General features: G+C 45.6%; 1 protein-coding gene across 1 annotated transcript in view; it reads right to left on the bottom strand.

The window, feature by feature from the left end:
* The window catches only part of LOC139047004 (homeobox-containing protein 1-like), a 203,680-nt gene that overhangs the window by 33,757 nt on the left and 150,006 nt on the right, over window positions 1–19,917 (bottom strand). The window contains exons 3-6 of the mRNA XM_070520937.1: window positions 4,994–5,088; window positions 2,838–3,017; window positions 1,367–1,603; window positions 606–964 (exon numbers count right to left, since the gene is read on the bottom strand). Of these exons, the coding sequence (XP_070377038.1) occupies window positions 606–964; window positions 1,367–1,603; window positions 2,838–2,915 (674 nt within the window). The 5' untranslated portion in view covers window positions 2,916–3,017; window positions 4,994–5,088. The remainder of the gene's footprint in view (window positions 1–605; window positions 965–1,366; window positions 1,604–2,837; window positions 3,018–4,993; window positions 5,089–19,917) is intronic.

The raw sequence follows: 19,917 nt of genomic DNA, 5'->3' as shown, positions 1-19,917 counted from the left end.
CACACTGGTAAATAAATGAACAATCAATGCGAGATCGTGAGTTGTACTGTGTTAATACATATGTGGTGCTACCGCATCGATTGTCCTAGAATTGAGTTTTGATTATTGGAGTGCGAGGAAACTTGAAAAGCTGCCTGTCATTGCACTGGATCCCTTTAAAATATGATAAGGCAGCTTTCTCGAGCTTAAATGAAAATTTTACTACGGTGATGGATGCCGTAGGGACTTCCTAGCTACACTCGTGATGTCGGGTGTGTTGTCTCAGAAACTCTTTGACGTCAATCTCTCACCGCAATCACGGTTCATGCCACATTGAGGCACTGGGCTGCTCAGCAATTCTATTGAATAAAAGTTGGTCCATGCAGAGTGACAAACTGATAAGCTCGGATGCTGGGTCTGCCTCCTTTCAGTTGCACGGAAGTGCCGGTAGAGAGGCTGCAAACATTTTCGCTTGTTCAAATGAGGACTGGACTTTGGACCTGTCACACGGGAGCAGCGAAAGCGAGCAGAGAGCTGTGTCCAGCAACGCCATGCATAGCCAGAGAATGAAGGCCCAGACTAAGCAGAGACAGAGAAGGTAGGGTGATGGATTGAATAAATCTTACGGTGGGACGAGTGGGTACGCTGACCTTTTCAGCTCGTCGATATCCCCCGATTCCTCCTGGAGGAATTCGTGGGGGTTCATAAGGTACTGCATGGGAACCACACCCGCTGGGTACATGTTTGACGAGGCTCCTCCACCTCCTCCGCCACTGCCGCCATAGCCTCCGTGATCCTCGTTGCCACCCTGGGGCGACGCATTGGCCGAGATCGGGATGATGGTCAGCTCACTGGGCAGCTTTGCGCTGCTGCTCGCGGCTGTCGTCGTCGGCGGGGAGGCCACGCTCTCGCCGTTGTGCGGGCCGCAGTCCCCAGTGGCCGAGTCGTTTGACGAGGCATTCTGCAACTGGTGCAGAGCAGGGCACTGTCACCAGGTGTGCGGTGCACGACCAACAGTGCATGTGAATGTACAATGGTGCAAAGACTTGACACAGTGGAACAAACAATTTCTGAATGTTACCCTCAGTGTGCCATAAATGGCTGGCTTAGTTGGCGGAAGCAGATACGGTATGTGCACACTCCGGCAATTTGCTCATCGGGTGCATTAGAGAGAAGCGAATCAAGTCTCAGGTTGGCAAATACGAATCACCTGTTTCTCACGTTCAGTTTGTGGGTATGAGACTTGAAACAATACAAACAGCCATCTCATCATCACAAGACTTGATTGAGCATAAGAAGCGAGTTCAGCATATATGCGAAGGTGAAGTCTGCATTTGGAACAAGCTGGCAGCAACAGCGATGTCAAAGACAAATGTGGCACACCCACCTGTGGCGGCTCCCTACTGGCCAAGAAGCTCCTGGCTGCCGCCGAAGAAGACAGCAGCCCATTGTGTCCCCCTGATCCTCCTCCTGCTCCCCCATGTGAGTCGCCACCCCCTCCCCCTCCCCCACCTCCTCCATAGTTGGACCGCCCGCGCGGCATCAGCGCGGGCATCACGGGACATGGTGCCGCGCTGCCCAACTCCATGTCGAGCCGATCCAGCTGCTCAAAGGCCATCATCACCTGCATGCCCGCAAGATGAAAAAAAGAAAGTCAGGGTTGGGACTACCGTAACTGTGCTTTTGAGCCAATCTGGCTGCTCAATGGTCACCTCCACCTGCACTCTGACAAGGCCAAAAAAGCAAAGGCTTGCCATAACTGCGCTGTTGGGTCAATCCAGCTGCTCAAAGGTTATCTTCACTTGCATCCCCGCAAAATGAAAAAAGAAAGTCGGGGTTGGGACTGCTGTAACTGTGCTTTTGAGCCAATCCAGCTGCTCAAGGGTCATCGCCACCTGCACTCCGACAAGGCCAAAAAAGCAAAGGCTTGTCATAACTGCGCTGTTGGGTCAATCCAGCTGCTCAAAGGCCATCTTCATTTGCACTTCCACAAGGCCAAAAAAGAAAGTCAGGGTTGGGACTGCCATAACTGTGCTTTTGAGCCAATCCGGCTGCTCAAGGGTCATCGCCACCAGCACTCCGACAAGGCCAAAAAAGAAAGGCAAAGTTGAAATTCAAATGACTGCTAAGCAGAAAAAAAAACAAAAACAAAAAAAACACGAAAATGAAGCACACACACACACACACACAACCATAAACTAACAACTGCATATTCACACAGGAGATTGTCAAAGGTGGGGAAAAAAAAGAAGTTAGGCATGGAGACTCAAACTAAGATGAACCAATAGGGACCTCTAAAATTTTTCCACTTTATTACAAGTTGAGCTTTACAGATGAGCACTTATTTTTTGAAAAATTTAACAAAGGTCTCAAAACTGTTATGCTTATAAAGATTATACACACACAGCACCAGCATGAAAGCTGTGCAATGGGCTTCTGCCCCGTGTATTGTATATATCATGTTAAGCAAAAGACGTATGGTATGATTCTGCAAGTCATCCGCTGCAACACAAGTTGCATAAACAACTGCATGCAGCAAGTTTCTGTCAGGTTCCAACAAGATCCAACAGTCAGAAAAGTAATCTTTGAGAGTTATTACACATTGTATTGGATGCCGTGCCACAACATGCCTCTCCTGAAGACACACAAGACGACTTTGTGCGCAATCTGATGCACCATCTGTCGTACCAACAAGCATCCAACAGATGGCATCGGGTTCTGACAAGTTCCAACATTCAGAGAATCCATCCTTCAGACCTGTTTCCCATTGTGTCGGACACTGAGTAAACGCAACGTGTAGTACGCAGTGCTTAGCCAATGAGTCACGCCAAGCCTTGATGAAGAGTGAGCCCACCCACCTGATCCCGGGTGATGCCCGAGGCCCGAAGCCTGCGGATCAGCTCTATCTGTTCAATGGTGAACAGGATGCCCGCCATCCTGCTCCGCTTTCCCGCCACTGCGGCTGCTTCTGCTTCCACTGCTGCCGACACCAACCAATGCCTGTGCCTCGTCCCCGGATCCTGACCCTACAAGGCATCCTGCACCAAAGGACAGGAAGGTGCCACAACCATTGTAGTAATGCAGTGCCCAAGACCTTGGTAAAGAAAGAAAGAAACAAACAAACCCAACAGCAGACAAGTTCCTGGTATGGAAACATGGCCGGCACAAGCACTCCTAACTATGAAGTGTGCAATGACATAGATGGCATGTGAAAGCGGACAACACACGTTCACATATATTCTATTTCTGTGCCCTTATACTCTGCTTCATACTTAATAGTTGATGCTGTAGAAGCTGCGGAAGTACCTGCCGTGGTTGCTTAGTATGGTGTTGGGTTGCTAAGCACGAGGTCATGGGATCGAATCCTGGCCACAGCGGCCGCATTTCGATGGGGGTGAAATGCGAAACATCTGTGTACTTAGATTTAGGTGCACGTTAAGGTGCTCAAAATTTTCGGAGTCCCCCACTATGCCGTGCCTCATAATTAGAAAGTGGTTTTGGCACGTGAAACCCCATAATGCAATTTTTTAATTTAAGATACGGAAGTAGTGCCGTCAATAGAAGTTTCGTGCAGGCATCTTGCAATTCAGTGCTTCTTTGGTTTGCGATGTCTTATGCAAAATAAAAACTTTACGTACAAGAACTTGTAGACATAAGCTTACGTTAAATGACTTATCATTTGTGCACCTTTGTACTTCTACTATGCGATGTACTATGTCTTGGTCGCAAACATAAGTGGTGCTCTGTGGCTAGCAGTCACACAAACGTGCCACTCTGTTGTTTGGTGGCAGGTTCAGATATGCAATGCCTTTCCTGTAATAAGTTTATCATATTTTGCTATATAATACTATGATACTTAATGTGACATCAAAATACATGATGCATAACTGTCTTTCCTTCATACGTGGCATGCTAATTTGTGGTCGCCAATGAGAAAGTCTCTTTAGCTTTTGTAGTGCTGTGGGCTATGTATGAAATCAAGTGTCGTAGTCTGAAAGCCACCTACGAACCTGCTAAAAACACACAATTCAAGATTCTAATGTGGTTGCAATTTCGCAAGCTTCTGACATTCTTGACGGTTCCGCTCGCACTTGCTTCACCAGGGCAAATATGCACTGGACCAGTTCACGATCCCCTCATAAAACCGGCTCAAACTTCATCCGTTTCTCAAAGATCAACTCAAGCCACATGAGCCACTGTTGGCAATGAGCACATTAAAGATGCAATCACCAAGGCAACATGTGCAGTGTGGTTGTCCTTGCGCCAACTGAATGGTGCTAAGTTTTGCCAAAGGCATGCTGTAGGCTTAATGCGTGATGGCAACCAAAGCAAGGAACAAACGTCAAACTGTTGCCTTTGATGATTATACTGCGCTTAGTGTTACACTGACGAACGTAAGGGACAGGATGCGGATGTACTTAGCGCAGGTGTTGCCTTTGCTTCGAGTTGTTGACAAATCCGACTGCGCCCTGCCATGTGCTAGCCACATGGTTAGCTCAGATGGTAGAGTGGCTGCCCCCGGAAAGGCAGTTGTCCTGGGTTCCATTCTCAGACCAGGACGAATTTTTCTTCTACTGCGAAGCTTTTCTTTCGAGGAACCCCTATGGGTTTCCTTTGTAGCAATTACTACAATTGGATGGATGTCTCATTAGAAATATATTGTTGCAACACTGGAAGCAAGGTGGAAGAAGTAGAGCACGAGCTTGGGGTGGAAGATGGCGACATTAGGGACTTGCCTGCTCTGCCCTGTCTTTTGTGCATAACCTGTAAATATATTCCACTGTTTCTTTAATCCTTGTGCCACATTTTGGTGAAGGTGGCATGATCAATTACTCCATAATCAGTTACTTTGCTGAAATGCCCTTTTGCTATGCCAATACCCATTGTCTGCGACTCAAATTGTGGCAGCAACAAGCCTTTTCTATGTCAGCATACGCAGCCAGAGGACACGACTGCAAGGACACTTTGGCAGATCATGATGGCAAATAACGGCTACAGTATATATCTAGGTCACCTCCTGGCAGCTGGCCGTCCAACTGCAGGCCTGCCAAGTTGGACTTGGACCGCTGACCAGCCGTTGTCGCCAGCTCATCATTCTGCTTGTCCGCCCTGGGTAGCGAGAAGAGCAAAACAAGAAAGGTGTTTATAAGGCTTCAAACAGATGCTCGTTCTTTCATTTAGTCATTCTTAATACAAAAATACAGATGAATTACATTAAAAAAAAGATTGCAAGTAGAAGTGTGTATGCCATGACAGCCTCATGTGTGCACTGATATCTATAGTTTTGCTGACCGTTATTGTTGAAGTAATGACAGAACTATTGTCGCAGATGTGACAGTAATAATCGCTATTGCTACAATTGTGACAGGAATAATTGCCATTGTCACAATAGCAACAGTAATCACTATTTTCACAGTGGTGACAGTAATGTTCGCTACCATCACAACAGTTGCGCCAGTGAGCATAACTGGCAGTACTGTCACTATTGCCAACAAAACTCTTACAGGCTCTGTCCAGACGACTACCTTGAAGACAAGTGTAAACAATTCAAGCTGCTGAATCAGCAAGCCTACAAACAACAACAATCTTTACACATTTTCATATTACAGCTGAACCAAATGCATATGTGTCATTATGTCTGGATCCATATTTTGAAACATTCCATTTTATTTTGCCTTCTTTTTTTCTTATCTTGCATTGAACCGAGTGGCTAATCCTAGCACTTATGGCGCAGCAGCACCTCTGTCAGATCCAAATCAAGGAAGGGCGAAAAGAAAAAAATAAGATGTATTGATAAAATAAGGAGCTCTGAGTCAGTGACAACCATGTGCTTTTGTACAACTGCATGAATAATTGTTAAGGCATGTGACCTTACCAAGATTAGCTATGTGATTCTTTTTGCTCATGGAACACAACATGAACCAGGAAACTGAAAAGCCACCTATGTGACAATAAACTGCAACTGCATTTGAAAGTGATGTGGAGTTGAATTGTACATCGTTTGACACAACTGAAGTGGCTAGCAGACAGAAACAAGCAGAACAATGGCTATTTGACAGTGGTTGCACTGTCTGCGAAGTGCACTCAAAGTGTAAGTGCCATGGAAACTGTGACGCACAGTTGCTGATTAGCACTACCGAAATAGAGGTTAACGTCAGCAGCAGCAGTCATGGACCATGGATCTTAAAGACCATGGAAAACCTTAGTTGTTGAAGTAACATTGCATATTCCCCGCATACGTAAGCCGATTAAATGTTCGATATCACAAATGCATGGTGTCCACGGCACCACTCATAAAGAATGCAGTCCTTGAACATGCTACATGATTAGGCCCTAAACAAGAGGAAAGGGGGTTAAAATAGGGGCCCAAATTTTTATTAGTCATATCATAAGAAGCCAACAAACACTGACACCAAGGACGACATTGGGGAAATTACTTGTGCTTAATAAATGAAATAAAGAAACGATAAATTAATGCAAATGAAAGTAGATGAACAAACAACTTGCCGCAGGTGGGGAACGATCCCACAACCTTTGCATTTCATTCATTAAGCTCAAGTAATTTCCCCTATGTTGTCCTTGGTGTCAGTGTTTGTTGGCTTCTTATGATATGACCAGGCACTGTAGCAAATGAGAAAGAAGCATTTGCAAAATTCTGCCCAGATAATGATTACACCTTGATCTATGTTGTGAGGACTGTCTTTAGCAGGGGGATACCAATCCGAGGACAGAAAGCCCCATATTTTACTCCTAGTAAGACACGGAAGACGAATTAAGAACACACTCCTACAAGGTGCTGACTCCCAATTTCTGGTTTTACTGAGGCAACTGCCCTCGTTTTCAAACAATGCACAGGAAGCGGGAATGTCCTTGCTTCTTTTTCTTTATTCACTCCAACTCCATTTCCTTCTTCTTTTCTTCTCTGTCCTTTCTCTAGGCTTGAGGTGAGGGAAAAGGAAATGTGGCTCCTTTTGTTTACAGACACTGCAACCTGGCTACTGGGTAGGCCATGCAAAAGAGATGGAAATACAATGGACTAATGACAAGCATTCCTGTCATGTTTCTGCTTCCTTCAGTTTGGCACTGCCTTCATCCATGGCTCCTTTTTCTTGTTAATTATGACGGTGGTGGGAGAGGCACAGGAAATGCTGGTGGCAGCGAGCAATTTGGTTCTTCTTGGTGGACATACTATTAACTGCTATTAACTATTACTGACTAACTATACTAACTATACTATTAACTGCTCTGCCATAGCCTTGGCAGGCCCTATTATGCACACTGACGCGTTAAGCACGGCACCTGAGTATACTTGTCTGGTTGGTGCATACTTCTGGCTATACTTGAGATACCAGTTTGTAAATGTGAGACATATCCACAGCCTAGTTGTGAAATCTACCCAGAAAGTTGGCTAAACAAAAATTTTATGGTAGGTATTGTTTTTATACAGATGGCCTCACAAAGCTTATCAACTGTCAGTGTTGCTCGCATCACTTGTTTTCTGACAGGGCAGACTGGCGGTGCAAGAAGCCCAAGTGCCTTTTGAACTATCGAAAAGTTAGAGAACTTCCTATGAACTCTGATTCAGATGACTGCAATGTTGATTATGAGGTGTCATTAGGGGACAACGGCAGCAACAAAGAGGCCATGCTGCTTTAGGAATGCTATAATTATCCTAATAAGAATCACTTTCCTTAATTTTCAGATTTAAAAATAGTAAAGTGTTCCACTTATTTCAACAATGAATGCAATTTGAATTTAAAGCCTGGTAACGTGTTACTTAACAGACATTGAACTTGTTACACTTCGGAGGGCTGATAGTATAAGCTCAAGCATAAGGTGGGTGCCGGTTTAATTTGTCTTCTCCACCAAATAGCGTCTTCACATTTCGGTGCAAACCACTATGCAATAATATACAGTTTATAAAGGGACACGAAATAGGAATATTAAATTGCATTAGTAAACCACGTCTTGGTTAGTCAGATTAGACAAAAAAGTTGAGTGGCAACGCCAGCTTTATGTTCCCGCTCCAGCCACTGTGACGTCACGGATTTTGACAATGTCTACTCGGATCAAGTTGAACGTTTACCATTTGGGAAGGAATGCACTGCATTCCAAAGGAGGCAAGGACTTGAGCTAGCATGTTTCAAGAACTGCTGCAGCACTGAAATGGCCTGCGATGGGCTCCCGAACATACAGCGGTGCCATTTTCTGGAGCAACTCGTCGACGTGGTAAGAAGGATAACATGGCATGCTCTGCGTAGTTTTGCTGTTGCCAGTCGATTCTAGTATTGAGAGGCACCTTCCTGCTCATGTCTTTAACTGCCCACAAAAACACGCAAGTTATTCACTGCCTAAACTGAATGCATAGAATGTTTTGGGACCATTCTCTTTTGACAAAATATAATACACTCCACTGCACGACTGTTGCAACAAGGCTTGCCGAGTCGGCTTCTCACATGAAAGAAGCAATCCGCAAGAGAATACGATGTAAAATGTATTCAGGTTGTGGAAGCTGCCTGCACAACGAAACCTGAAGTATGAATGCAGGAATTGCACGGATTTGCAGCTAGCGATTGAGCGTGTGCACATATATACATGTATGTATGTCGGCACACAATGGTGTTCAAATTTTTGTTCTCAGTCTGCTACTGTTCTTTCAATGTAACCATCGTGCCAGCTGTATCCACCCGATCCCTCATGCCACGCCACGCCGATGGCAGCACCACTGTTTCCAGCGGTAGCTCTTGCCCCCAATATGAACAAATACTTTGAAATCTGTGACATCACACTAGCGAGCTGGCACTACGGCTCGGTCAGAAAATTCAGAAAGGGGAAAGCTTGCCTTCACTCTTTCCTCTAATAATCAACCTTTTCTGTGACTTCAAATGAAAAAAATAATAGAGCTTTAAAAAAATTAATTTACATATACAAACTAATCTAATGTTGTTATTTAAAGTCCCTTCAAAGCCACAACTTTCTTTTTCCCCTCCCTCTTAGGACTTAAAAAAAAAAAGAAAAGAGAAAGGAAAAGGAGACAACAAATGATTTCTATAACGACTAAGAATCAAAATTTTTCTATGATGCAGAATGCTATCACACCCCAGCATTTACTGCCTTAGAGAAGGCATCAAGTTAATCTGTCCTCAATCGCAAACGTGACCATACTGTAGGCCATAAAAGGCCTACACAATTCTTCTCGCATTAATTTGTGGATGACTAAGGTCCCAGCTACTGTGATACAAGTCACACACTCCTGTGCTGACCTCTGCAGATGATGGTAATTTTTTTCACAAACCCATGCATCCGCCATTCTCAGAAACTAGACCACTGTTTTTCAGTAGGGGCGGACACGTAATCAAAAAGGCAGCCAATGGCCTCAAGACGAGGAATTTTCGTGCTTTGCTATGGTCCCCAAACATTAAGATGACTTCTTTTGTGGCTCTGTGACTGGGTCTGTATGGCCACTTCTGTTTGCGTGTCACACTGAAAGGCAATTAAAATGAAACTTACAAGCCTGGAATTGGAAGTGCTAGAGGAGTGATAGCCAGCCAGAGATCGATACCATGTTCCAAGCAAGTCTCAACCAGTATAGTGCTGTTCGGTAAAGCTCACAGGCTTACAAAAAGACGCCTCTTGCATGTATCTGTAAGGTTGGCTGAAGATTTCGAAACTCGCACAACACTTGCGCAGCTTCCTCTACCATTGGTAAAAATATTGAAAACAAGTGAGAGAAGAAAGAAAAACAAAGAAAACAAGTGTGGCCAGGTGTGCACGTAACATAAGGGATGGTCAGTGTTACTTGTAATCTATGATTTCCAAGACATAGCTGCAGTTCAGAAGAACCAGTGCGAACCAACACAAAGAAACGTTTCTTAACAGGAACTCCCTGCCTGACGATGAACAATGAACCTTGTTTTCTGATCGTTCATTTCAGTGTAACAATAAGGTACCCTTAACAATAGGTATTCTGCGATTTTTGTACAATTATATTCCTGTCATCCAGCGGCAACAAAGTTGCAAGTTTTCGAACCACCTTAATGACGCACGAAGCACGCTTTTCCTTTCGCGGCACAAATGTGTAAACAATGTACAATTGCCAACACAACCTGATGGAAGTGCTGCTGGCTGGCAACATAACAGCGCGAGATACTGCATGTATATTGCATTCAATCTTGCTTAACTTTCCTCCAAACAACCGGGAACATCACATCTCGATCATAAAAGGGCACGTGGGCGAGGGAACTGCGCTGCAATAGCGTTCAAATAGGTCAACTTTATCAAGGTATACGAAGGATCAGCACAGCTGCAAGAGACAGGCTGCCACAACAAGACAGAGACAAAAGCGAAAAATTTTGCAACAACCATCACAGGAAGGTTTTCTAAGTGAAGCAATAGCTTTGCAGTAGATCTGCTGGGACATTTATTTGTTAGCTTTAGAGGTTTGTACTATGGTGTATGTGTGTGCTGTGGCGTATGGAGGTGTTGAAGTACGCTTGGCAGGTTGTCTTCAGCCTCACCGTGCACTGAAATAAGAGAAGCACTGATGCATCCGTTTTTCTTGCATGTACGGTTATACCGTTAGATACGCCATGGCCAGCATCTTTTGAAGCATTGCCTTTGGTGCACGATGCTTTTTTTTTATGCTGCATTGACCTGTCAGTGGTCCAGCATAGTGCATCAAGTTCAACAGAGGCATGCTGTTTGTGGAGTATGTGCGATGCCAGTTCTACGTTCTTTTCATTGCCTGAAACAGGCTCTACGTGGCCGAGACATTATGCCAACACTGCAAGAGCAACTGGAGTGTCTATACAATGACTATCACAACAAAAGGTAACCATACAACACGCATTCATACAAGAAAGTTTATAACATATCTTGCCGGGAGAGTACCTTTGAACCAATATTCCCGTGCCTCTAGTGTTTACCATAATGCATGTTCACTCTGACAATCTAGTAGCGTTGGTTCCTACACAGTAATGCAATAGCCTTGAGAGTGATGTTTATTCAATGTGAAGAAACGAAAAACTTTGTTTTACTCGTCCAACTTGATTAGACTGCGTGTTTCAGACTGCGTTGCGAAATCATGCCTGCACATATCTACATGCGCAGTGCCTTGAGGGTCACAAGCAAAATAAGAAATGTGTAAACCTTGAGCAGTTCTGCGCAGTTTCCCAACAGTGATGGTTGCGACACTGTTATTGAACGAAACGACTCACCGCGCGCTTCTTTTGCCATTTCTGACATTTCACACAACGTTTTGCTCACTGCTGGTCTACGACACTCCAGCAAAGCAATGTTATCAAATATGAGGCCTACAGAGCATTTGCGCTTTGTCATCTTGCCAGCTCTCAAACAAGTCAGTCTCTTGATAACATTAACAATATGGACGACTTGCAGAAATAATGACAACATTGAACTCGAGAATGCACTGACTTAGAAAAGCACAACATGAATAACAGAGATAAACACTCAAGTTCACAGGAGAAAGCATGTCCTGTAAAGCTGCGTGTCTGCATTAGCTATATTATTTTAAGTCAGCACATGCTCAATATTAACGTGAACCAACCAGCCCCATTAATACCTGCAATGATAATGTAATACTAAGATAGTGAGCTACAATGCAAAACCGGGAAGCATCCATAGTTTGAGGCACTGGTGCTATTATGGCACCCTGTAAACTTCTTTCTGCATTTGTTTTGCAAGACACAGGACCGAGAAGGCGACCAGCAACAGTCAAACAACGGACGTCTCTCAGGCTGCGGCCAACATTTCAACAAGAGGGCTCGTCTTAGGGAGGGTCAAGTCAAATGACAAGTTATTTTGCAAGACAGTTTTGAAACATCGGCTCCAGCCTGACATAATTCCTTGTTCGGCCACTGTGATCACTTCATTACACTTTTAAAAAAGTTTACAGACTTTTGGGTGTATCTTGTCTGCAATGAATAATCGTCATCTGTCTCGCTTGCATTTCCGTTCTTGAAAACCGCCCGCTCACTACTTACCTGTCAGAAATGCTATGTCCCTTCTATTAGCCCCGCGAACGACCTACGAGGTGCTTCGAGCGCCGCTCGCGTGACATGAGGGCACGGACTCGCGCCTGTCGTCTGGTGCAGTTCGGGCGGCGTCCGAGCGCCTTCTGCAGTGTTTCTGTCTGTTCGCTCTCACTGCCTGTGCTTGTATACTTATGGCGGTCGCCACAAGTGTATTTTTACGAGATTTTCATTCGCGGAAAAATTTATTCGAAAAGCTTATTTTCTAGACGACAATATATTTCTCAGAGGTAGCGCTATAGTGCCAGCCGAAGGAGCTCAGACCAGCCCACTACGGGTTTTACGTGCACGGATCTACATTTTGCCGCCGTAGTTCACGTGAATAATAAAAGCACAAATGCAAAAAACATAGCACATAAGAATTCAGTTAGGATACCATACCTGCAGTGATGCAACAAGCCTCTCACAAACGACGGCTATCTATGACTTCTACAAAATTTACCTTAATTTTAATCCGCTGGAGCATGTTTGCTCACAACGAGTAGTTCATGGTATAATACTGAATTTTTGCATTTCTTCACAGAAAAGCTTGGTAGAAACACGAGGGCTTAACACTGCAGTTTATATTCTACCAGCACCACTTGCTTGTTTAACTGCTTCTCAAGATTAGGCTGCTCTTCACCGGTCAAATTTAAGTGGCAGTAATTTGAAGCAATGCTAATTGAGGCTTACAGCAGTTTGCAGCACAAAGCTAGAAACGAATGTACCAATATCTATTCCCATTTCTGTGCCACACGTTCAACTAACCTGAGCAATTCACTGGTGCTTGTTGCTTGAGGAACAGACATGACGAATCTGTTTGGCTAATTGACGCAGGCTGCTCGACCTAAATTTTTGAGTGAAATATAGCTTTTGGACAGTATGGCCACAGCTAGTACGAAGCCGAAGCCTCATTCATTAGTAGTATGAGACACATTGAAGATATCATTATTTCTCAGTAGAGGGCAAAAATCAAGTGAATTCATGCGAGACTTGTGGCGCCTTCCTTTCGTTATGAAGCGGGTATGTGAGGTTCCCTTCATGTACTGATGAAGCGACTAGTTCTCAGTTTGTATAGGTAAACAATGCAGGACCGAAAAATGGTAGGGCAGAAGGTGCTTGAATTTTAATTTCCAAGGCAGCCTAAGCCACGCGGCAGGGCCTCGAGTATACTTTAGGCATTACAATTGGTGATGGAAAAAACTGCATCATGGTTTCAATTCGAAGTTGAAATGAACACATTGGCTTCAAGAACAATGTGTGCCCTGCCACAATGACAGTTGGTTGCTTCCTTTGCGTGAGGGACATGCCATATTGTCAATAAAGGCTACCGACGGTCACTATCAAGGCCACTATGACACGATGTACATATTGGATCCTGATCTTAATCATGAAACTTTTATTTCGAGTGATTGCTGTTATGGTATTTGTTAAGCATATACATACTATACATGACGCGCCAGCGTGTTAACAGCCATGGGCTACGAGTTTTTTGGGTGCCTGTTTCAGAAAAGAGTGAAAGCATAGTAGTAAACCTTTTCGTGCAAAATGTGTGCCTAACTATTCCTTTTACGCGCGAATAAAGTGGCCATATTTGACTAAAACAACTCACCAGAGTAATACGAATCATTACGAAATCTTCGGTGGGCAGTGCCCTGACACTGATTTAAACTGTTGACACTGTATACCAAGATTTTTCTTCCATGTAAAATACAATCTCTCTCATAGCTAAGTACTAAGGGAACGTTAAGTGCTTAGCAGAGCATAATACACAACATCGCGTGCTGAATTTGCAGGCTTTCTTACGCAAAATTTATGCACAGACACGGCGCATATATGCATTGCAATATCAGTGGACCCCTTCAACGCTACGTAGTTTGCGATATCCAAGTTGCAAATTTTCTCGACTCGCGCAGATCCGAAGAAAGAACTGCGTTTCAGGCATTAAAGCAGAAAGAAGCCGACATATCCTTCAATAAGTACGGCTCGAGCCACCGATACCGGAAGCATGCACGAAGGGAACGAGTGCGCATAGCAGCCAAGCGAGCCACGTCCTGGCCGCGACGTCACTCGCGAGAGGGTGCCACTCCAACTTCTCGCCACGAATAATGCACATGTTGTTCATGACCTGTAACTACCAGGCGCACAGTGCTAAAGAAACGGAAGGCATGCAAGATAGACGACGAATATTGTTTGAGAAGGAAAGCTCTCAAAAGGTGCAAACATTTTCAGAGTGAAATCCCCGTCTTTCTGTGTACCTTGTTTTCTGAGCAGTGCAGAAAAACGCCTCCTTCGCTTTGCATATATTTGAAATCCCTGCAAATCTTCCAAATCGTCATCTACAAGGCGCACAGGAGGCTGTGCCAGAAAGCAGCAAGAGGCACCTCACAAAGCTGAAATCAAGTTGGTGGTGGTAAACTTTATCGAAAGGGGGAAGGGTACGATTAATCGTTAACTTAAACGCAAAGTTGATGAAGTGATAAATTATGCACTAAGCCAATATGCAAAATTAACGTTCTGCTTTCCTTTGCTTTAGTAACAGAGAGATCTAGAAATAGGGGACCTAAAGGTCGGGGATGCTATCGACCCGGCATACAAATGCCACTCAAAGAAAGTACAATATGAAATCAGCGAACAAACGAGTTTGGGTCGAACGCCACTTGGACACGCTATCTCTAAAACTCCTCATTATTTCATGGCTATCGGTTCTGCGGCATCACTATCATCACCACCACAACCGCCACTATCATCACTACCGTAACAGCTGAAGACAAAAATAAAAAGGAAAAGCGAAGAAAAACGGACGACCACACAACGAGTCAGCGTAGGAAATACTCGGCCAAAACGCAAACGTAATTCACTTACAACCTCCTCGCCCCGTTTACAGTCACTGCCAGTGACTCTAGCCCCCGTTGCCAAAGCAGCGCCGCCAAACGGGAGGAAAGGGGGAAACGGCAGTTTCCGAGCAAACGAGATAAAAAGTAAAATAAAAAGGCACGAACAAAAGAGACCGCGCTTGAAATAGTTTATCTTCCTTCGCCGTTTCCGCTCCGACGACTGCCGCCTCCGATCGCACGCCATCTTTCATCGTACGTAACCGCACCCAACGTCTCCGTGCCACGGCACTACTCCGTGAGTGGTACAGTCAACCCGGACGCAGCTTATATATTTCCTTTCAGGCAACGAAGTAACTGCAAGATGCGAGATAAGAGGAAAGAGACGAAGCAAAGAAAACCGTGCCTCGTGCAGCACGCCAAAGAGAAAATCGATTGCGCAAGTTGGCGAGGGAGAGGGAGCACTACTAGCTCCCCGCCGCGGCAAAACGCACGCGCGGCACCGAACGACTGCAAATCTGTTCTTCTGTTACGCCTGTGCGCACGTAGCAGATGGATTATCGCGCAGCCTTTAGCAGAAAGCCCGGCGTTCTAAAAAGAAAGAAACTTTAGAGAAAAATGAACAATCAAGCTTGAACTCGTTTCGTGTGCGAGGCAGATGGATTATCGCTGCTGTCAATAACAGAGTGCGCCAGCACACGCTGGAAAATCGGCGGCGCGTACACATACAGAAACACACGGTGCTCTGCTAAATGACCTAATATGGCCGCTGAATTATATAGCAGACGGCGGAACGTTTCTTCGTCTGTTCGGCTAACGTGCCCTGCGAAACAAGGCGAACCGAACGACGAATGTACGAACGGATCGAATAAATAATGCCCGGAGCACAATCGCCGTTTGCAAGGGAACACGATAAACTAATACAGCAAAATGACAAAGAAACAAGAGAAAAAAAATGAGAAGAAATCGTGGCAGACGAAGAGACGACGCAGACGAAGATTCCCGCTCTTTCGTGGCCACCACTCTGACGTCTGCTTACAACGCGCTGACGTTTATGACGTGCACGTAATAAACCGCGCATGCGCGATGAACGTATACATGCACGCGCACATCATTAAAAGATACGCAGAGGGAAAAAAACATGGCAGCACCACTGAGAAGGCGTAGAATGGGTCTACGACGTTATTTACGATTTCCAAAGACCGCGACACGACAATATAGGACGCGGACTATGGTCCAGTATATGTCATCGGATAAATAGGGCCCACAAGAAGGGAGACAACGGAATTAAACCTGAAAGCACGATTCTCGCTCGTAAATAACAAATCGAAGTGCACAAATGATCAGAAAGAGGGACGCGAATTTGAGTATATCAGAATCAGTACTAATCAGAAACAAAAGGTTCTATCCCCTAAATTGACGTTCACGAGTGAAAGGAGCACGAAGAAAAAAAGCCTATACAACGCAGGAGAAAGGCACAAAATCGAAGAGCGGTTCATACGAAACTACGGCCGAGTCTTATAAACAGAGGGGAAAAAAGGAAGAAAAGAACAAAAAAAGAAAGCTTAACGCTGGCGCATCTGTGAGATACAAACGGCTGGAAGAACGGAAATACGCCTTCATAAAACCCAGAACCCGTTCACGGAAGACGTGGAAAAGAAAGGAGGAAGCAGAAGACAAAAGAGGCGCGAGGCCACGCTTCGCGAAATACCATACGGGACTACAAAAGGAGCAGAAAAGACAGCAGACGACGGCAATAAGAAACGGGCGCGGGAACGTGAGCGAAGCCATAAACAACAATTTAAGAGATTGGGGAAAAGAAAGGATAAAGAAAATTAAGGGATGAAGAGGAGGAGAGGGTAAAGCATGGCATGCTGAGGGGAATAAAAGCTTCTTTTTTTTATCTTTTAACAAGCCCTCTTCGTCTTCCCCCTCCATCTCTTTCGTCTCCTCCAAGAGCAATGGTCGTCTGCTAGCAACATAATAGCGGGAGCATATATGATTTCAGAAGGGCCCTGGCAGAAAAGTACACACAGTGGCTGGTATTAACGGGCGCCGTTATGGGAGTGAGGGTGTGTGTGTGTGTGTGTGTGTGAGCACGAATCATGCGGGTCGAACGATCTTTGCACGAACAAGGAAGGAAGGCGCGCGGGATGGCACAAAGAAAATACGAGCTGGAAAAAAGCCTGCAGTATAGTGGATTACGCGAGAAAGGGGAAAACGCGGGGCGCTACGTATATAGAGGAGGCTAAAACCCGGGGCGCGCTCGACGCCATTCGTTTCTGTCCCCTATTTCCCCAGCCCCATCCACTCTTGTACTTATGCTGGTATGCAGAGATAGCGCTAGTGCGTACGTCTGCCGACTGCCGCAGGAAAAAAAAGGATAAAAAAAACGAACGTAGCAGACGACGACTATACCGGCGCATATTGAAGGCACTGCATAGCAAACACACCAGTCGACGACAGCACGATACAAGTATGCTAAACAGCTGACAGCAGACGAACAACAGCGAACACAATGAGCCTTCACAATAGTGAGGCTCCAAGTGAACACACAGCAGAGGAAACTAAAGTCAGCAGGAATTTCAAAAAAGCGTATTCAGATGACAGGGTGTTGCCTGTACTATAGGCCCGCAGCAAATGTGGTAGCATTAAAGTTTATTTCACAGCCCCCTTATAGGTTCAGCACGGAGATATTCGGTAAGAAACGCACGCTTAAATTAACCGACGACTTAACGAGCTTACGCAACAACACACAGCCGAGTAATTCAACGAAAGTAAACCCATATTTCGATCAGCCAATACAGTAGGGCGCCACAGCGCTTGAAAGCGACCGGCCTGACGTACCGCGTAAGCATGCTCATGAGAAGGTATGATGAAACTGCTAATAACATCCAAACCTGGCATCCAACACCCCCATAGCCAACGGAGAACCCACCGCCCCTATCAAGGTCCGGCAACGATAATTCGAGTTCTCATGTGCGTCAGAGAGAGAGAGAGAGTAACGGCTCCCATTGGTCGATTCCCTCCAACGTCACGACCGGCAGGAACGAAGGAACCACAAGAAGCCCAGCGGCGGACGGAACGGCGGCATCGAGCCCGTACACAAGTACAGCATGCAGCCGCCATGCGTGCTTGACAAATGAAGCAAGCAACAAAGCGTAACATGCTGACGCATCACTTCTCGGCGTCATAGTCCCGCGCTTGCTCAGACGTGGGGTACTCTTATGGACACTGTCAAATGCCACCATATCGTCAAATCTGGTAGTGCCGCTAGTTTGACCCAATCAGAGATGCCGCGGCCAGCCCAGTAGCAGACCTGCGATACAATGAGAGCGGACAACATGGCGGAGTTTGTCAACGTCCAGAACCGCACCCACGGCCTGGCCAGGTGGAAGCTCGGAACGGCGACGTCACAGCTCCACATAAATGTCTGAAAACGCGAAACGATGGCCATAAACAAGACTTAACTGTGCAGTCAACGACCCGAAATGGTGGAGTGGGAGCCTATGACGAATGCTGTGTTGGGCTGCTGAGCACGAGGTCGCGGGATCGAATCCCGGCCCCGGCGGCCGCATTTCGATGGGGGCGAAATGCGAGAACACCCGTGTACTTAGATTTAGGTGCACGTTAAAGAACCCCAGGTGGTCGAAATTTCCGGAGTCCCCCACTACGGCGTGCCTCATAATCAGAAAGTGGTTTTGGCACGTAAAACCCCATAATTTAATTTTTTTTTATGACGAATGCCGTAGTGCCGAGCTCCGGATTATTTCCGACAGCCTGGGGTTCGTTAAAGGAACAATTAAACAATTCAAAATAAGTTCTGCAGTATACCAAAAATGCCCCTCTCACTGCGAGAGAAGGCTCGGCAAGCCAGAAAATACGCAAACACGACATACGGGTGGCGAAGCCGTCTCGACGTTCCCCCAACCGTTCGTCGTGACGTCACAGATTTTGACGACGTCTGCTCGGGCCTAAATCGCCTCTTAAATACGAGGTCGCCAGATGAAATACCGGCAGCGGCCGCCGCATTTCGATGGAAGCAAAAATGCAAAAAAAAGAAAAAAAAAGAAACGCTCGCGTACAGCACACTGGGTGCACGTTGAAGAATCCAAGGTGGCATTGATCCGGAATCCCCCCAGTATACGTTAAGCTTTTATAACAGCTGTCAGTTGGGCGCGTTGGTAAACGTTCAAGATGGAAAAAGCGCTGCGAAAACGGAGACTGACGTTTAGCTGTTACAGCATAGTAAGGTTAGTTAGTTAAATAAGGTTTAATGGCGCAAAAGCGGCTGAGGCTATGCTGCGCCAAACACGAGGTGTTTTAAAATTAAGTTTATGAAGGAAAAGGCTTTGTTAATCTATATTTTATGTAAAAACCCAGTGTCGTGTAGAAATTTACGGACGTCACATAATGGGACTAGCGGATCATCACCTAAAATTAGAGCGGGGTGTAAAGGTATGTGTAGTTGATATAATTTGTGCAAAAGTGTTCGTCTGTGTGTTTCAGTCTGGGTACATGTGAATAATATGTGCATAACTGTTAGTGGCTGTTGACATTTCTCGCATGTTGGTGTGTCTTCTTTCGTAAGTAAGTAATTGTGCGTGAGATGTGTGTGCCCAATGCGTAGTCGGCATATAACTACTTCGATGAACCGCTCCTGATAAAGGCGTGTAAAGGCGTCGGCAGTAGCAGTCATTAACGTAGAACGACACAATTATTTCCTTGTCGGCAAGAGCCATTCCTGCGCCACGAAAACGTTTCTAACACGTCGTGGCTGAACCAATCGACACGAGATGGCACTACGCTGTCGTCATCCCCGTGTTCCGCTATTCAGGGCATCCGCCATGTTAGCCGGTTGAGCCAATCAGAGAACGCGTAGCCGCCGAGCGAGCCAATCAGAGCTGGCAAGATGGCGACTTTGAAAATGTGGCGGAATACGACAGTGTCCGGGACAGCGTGCCAGAACAGCCTATACACGCAACGCTAAAACACTCGAATATACGGCAACGGCGACAAGTACACGTCGTGCTATAAGGATGTCTCACCACACGCGTTGAAAAGACAGTTCAATC

Source organism: Dermacentor albipictus, chromosome 6 (assembly GCF_038994185.2).
Source record: "Dermacentor albipictus isolate Rhodes 1998 colony chromosome 6, USDA_Dalb.pri_finalv2, whole genome shotgun sequence".
Taxonomy (NCBI): Eukaryota; Metazoa; Arthropoda; class Arachnida; order Ixodida; family Ixodidae; genus Dermacentor; species Dermacentor albipictus.
Note: the sequence above shows the minus strand (reverse complement) of the source record. Positions and strands in the feature narration are given on the sequence as shown.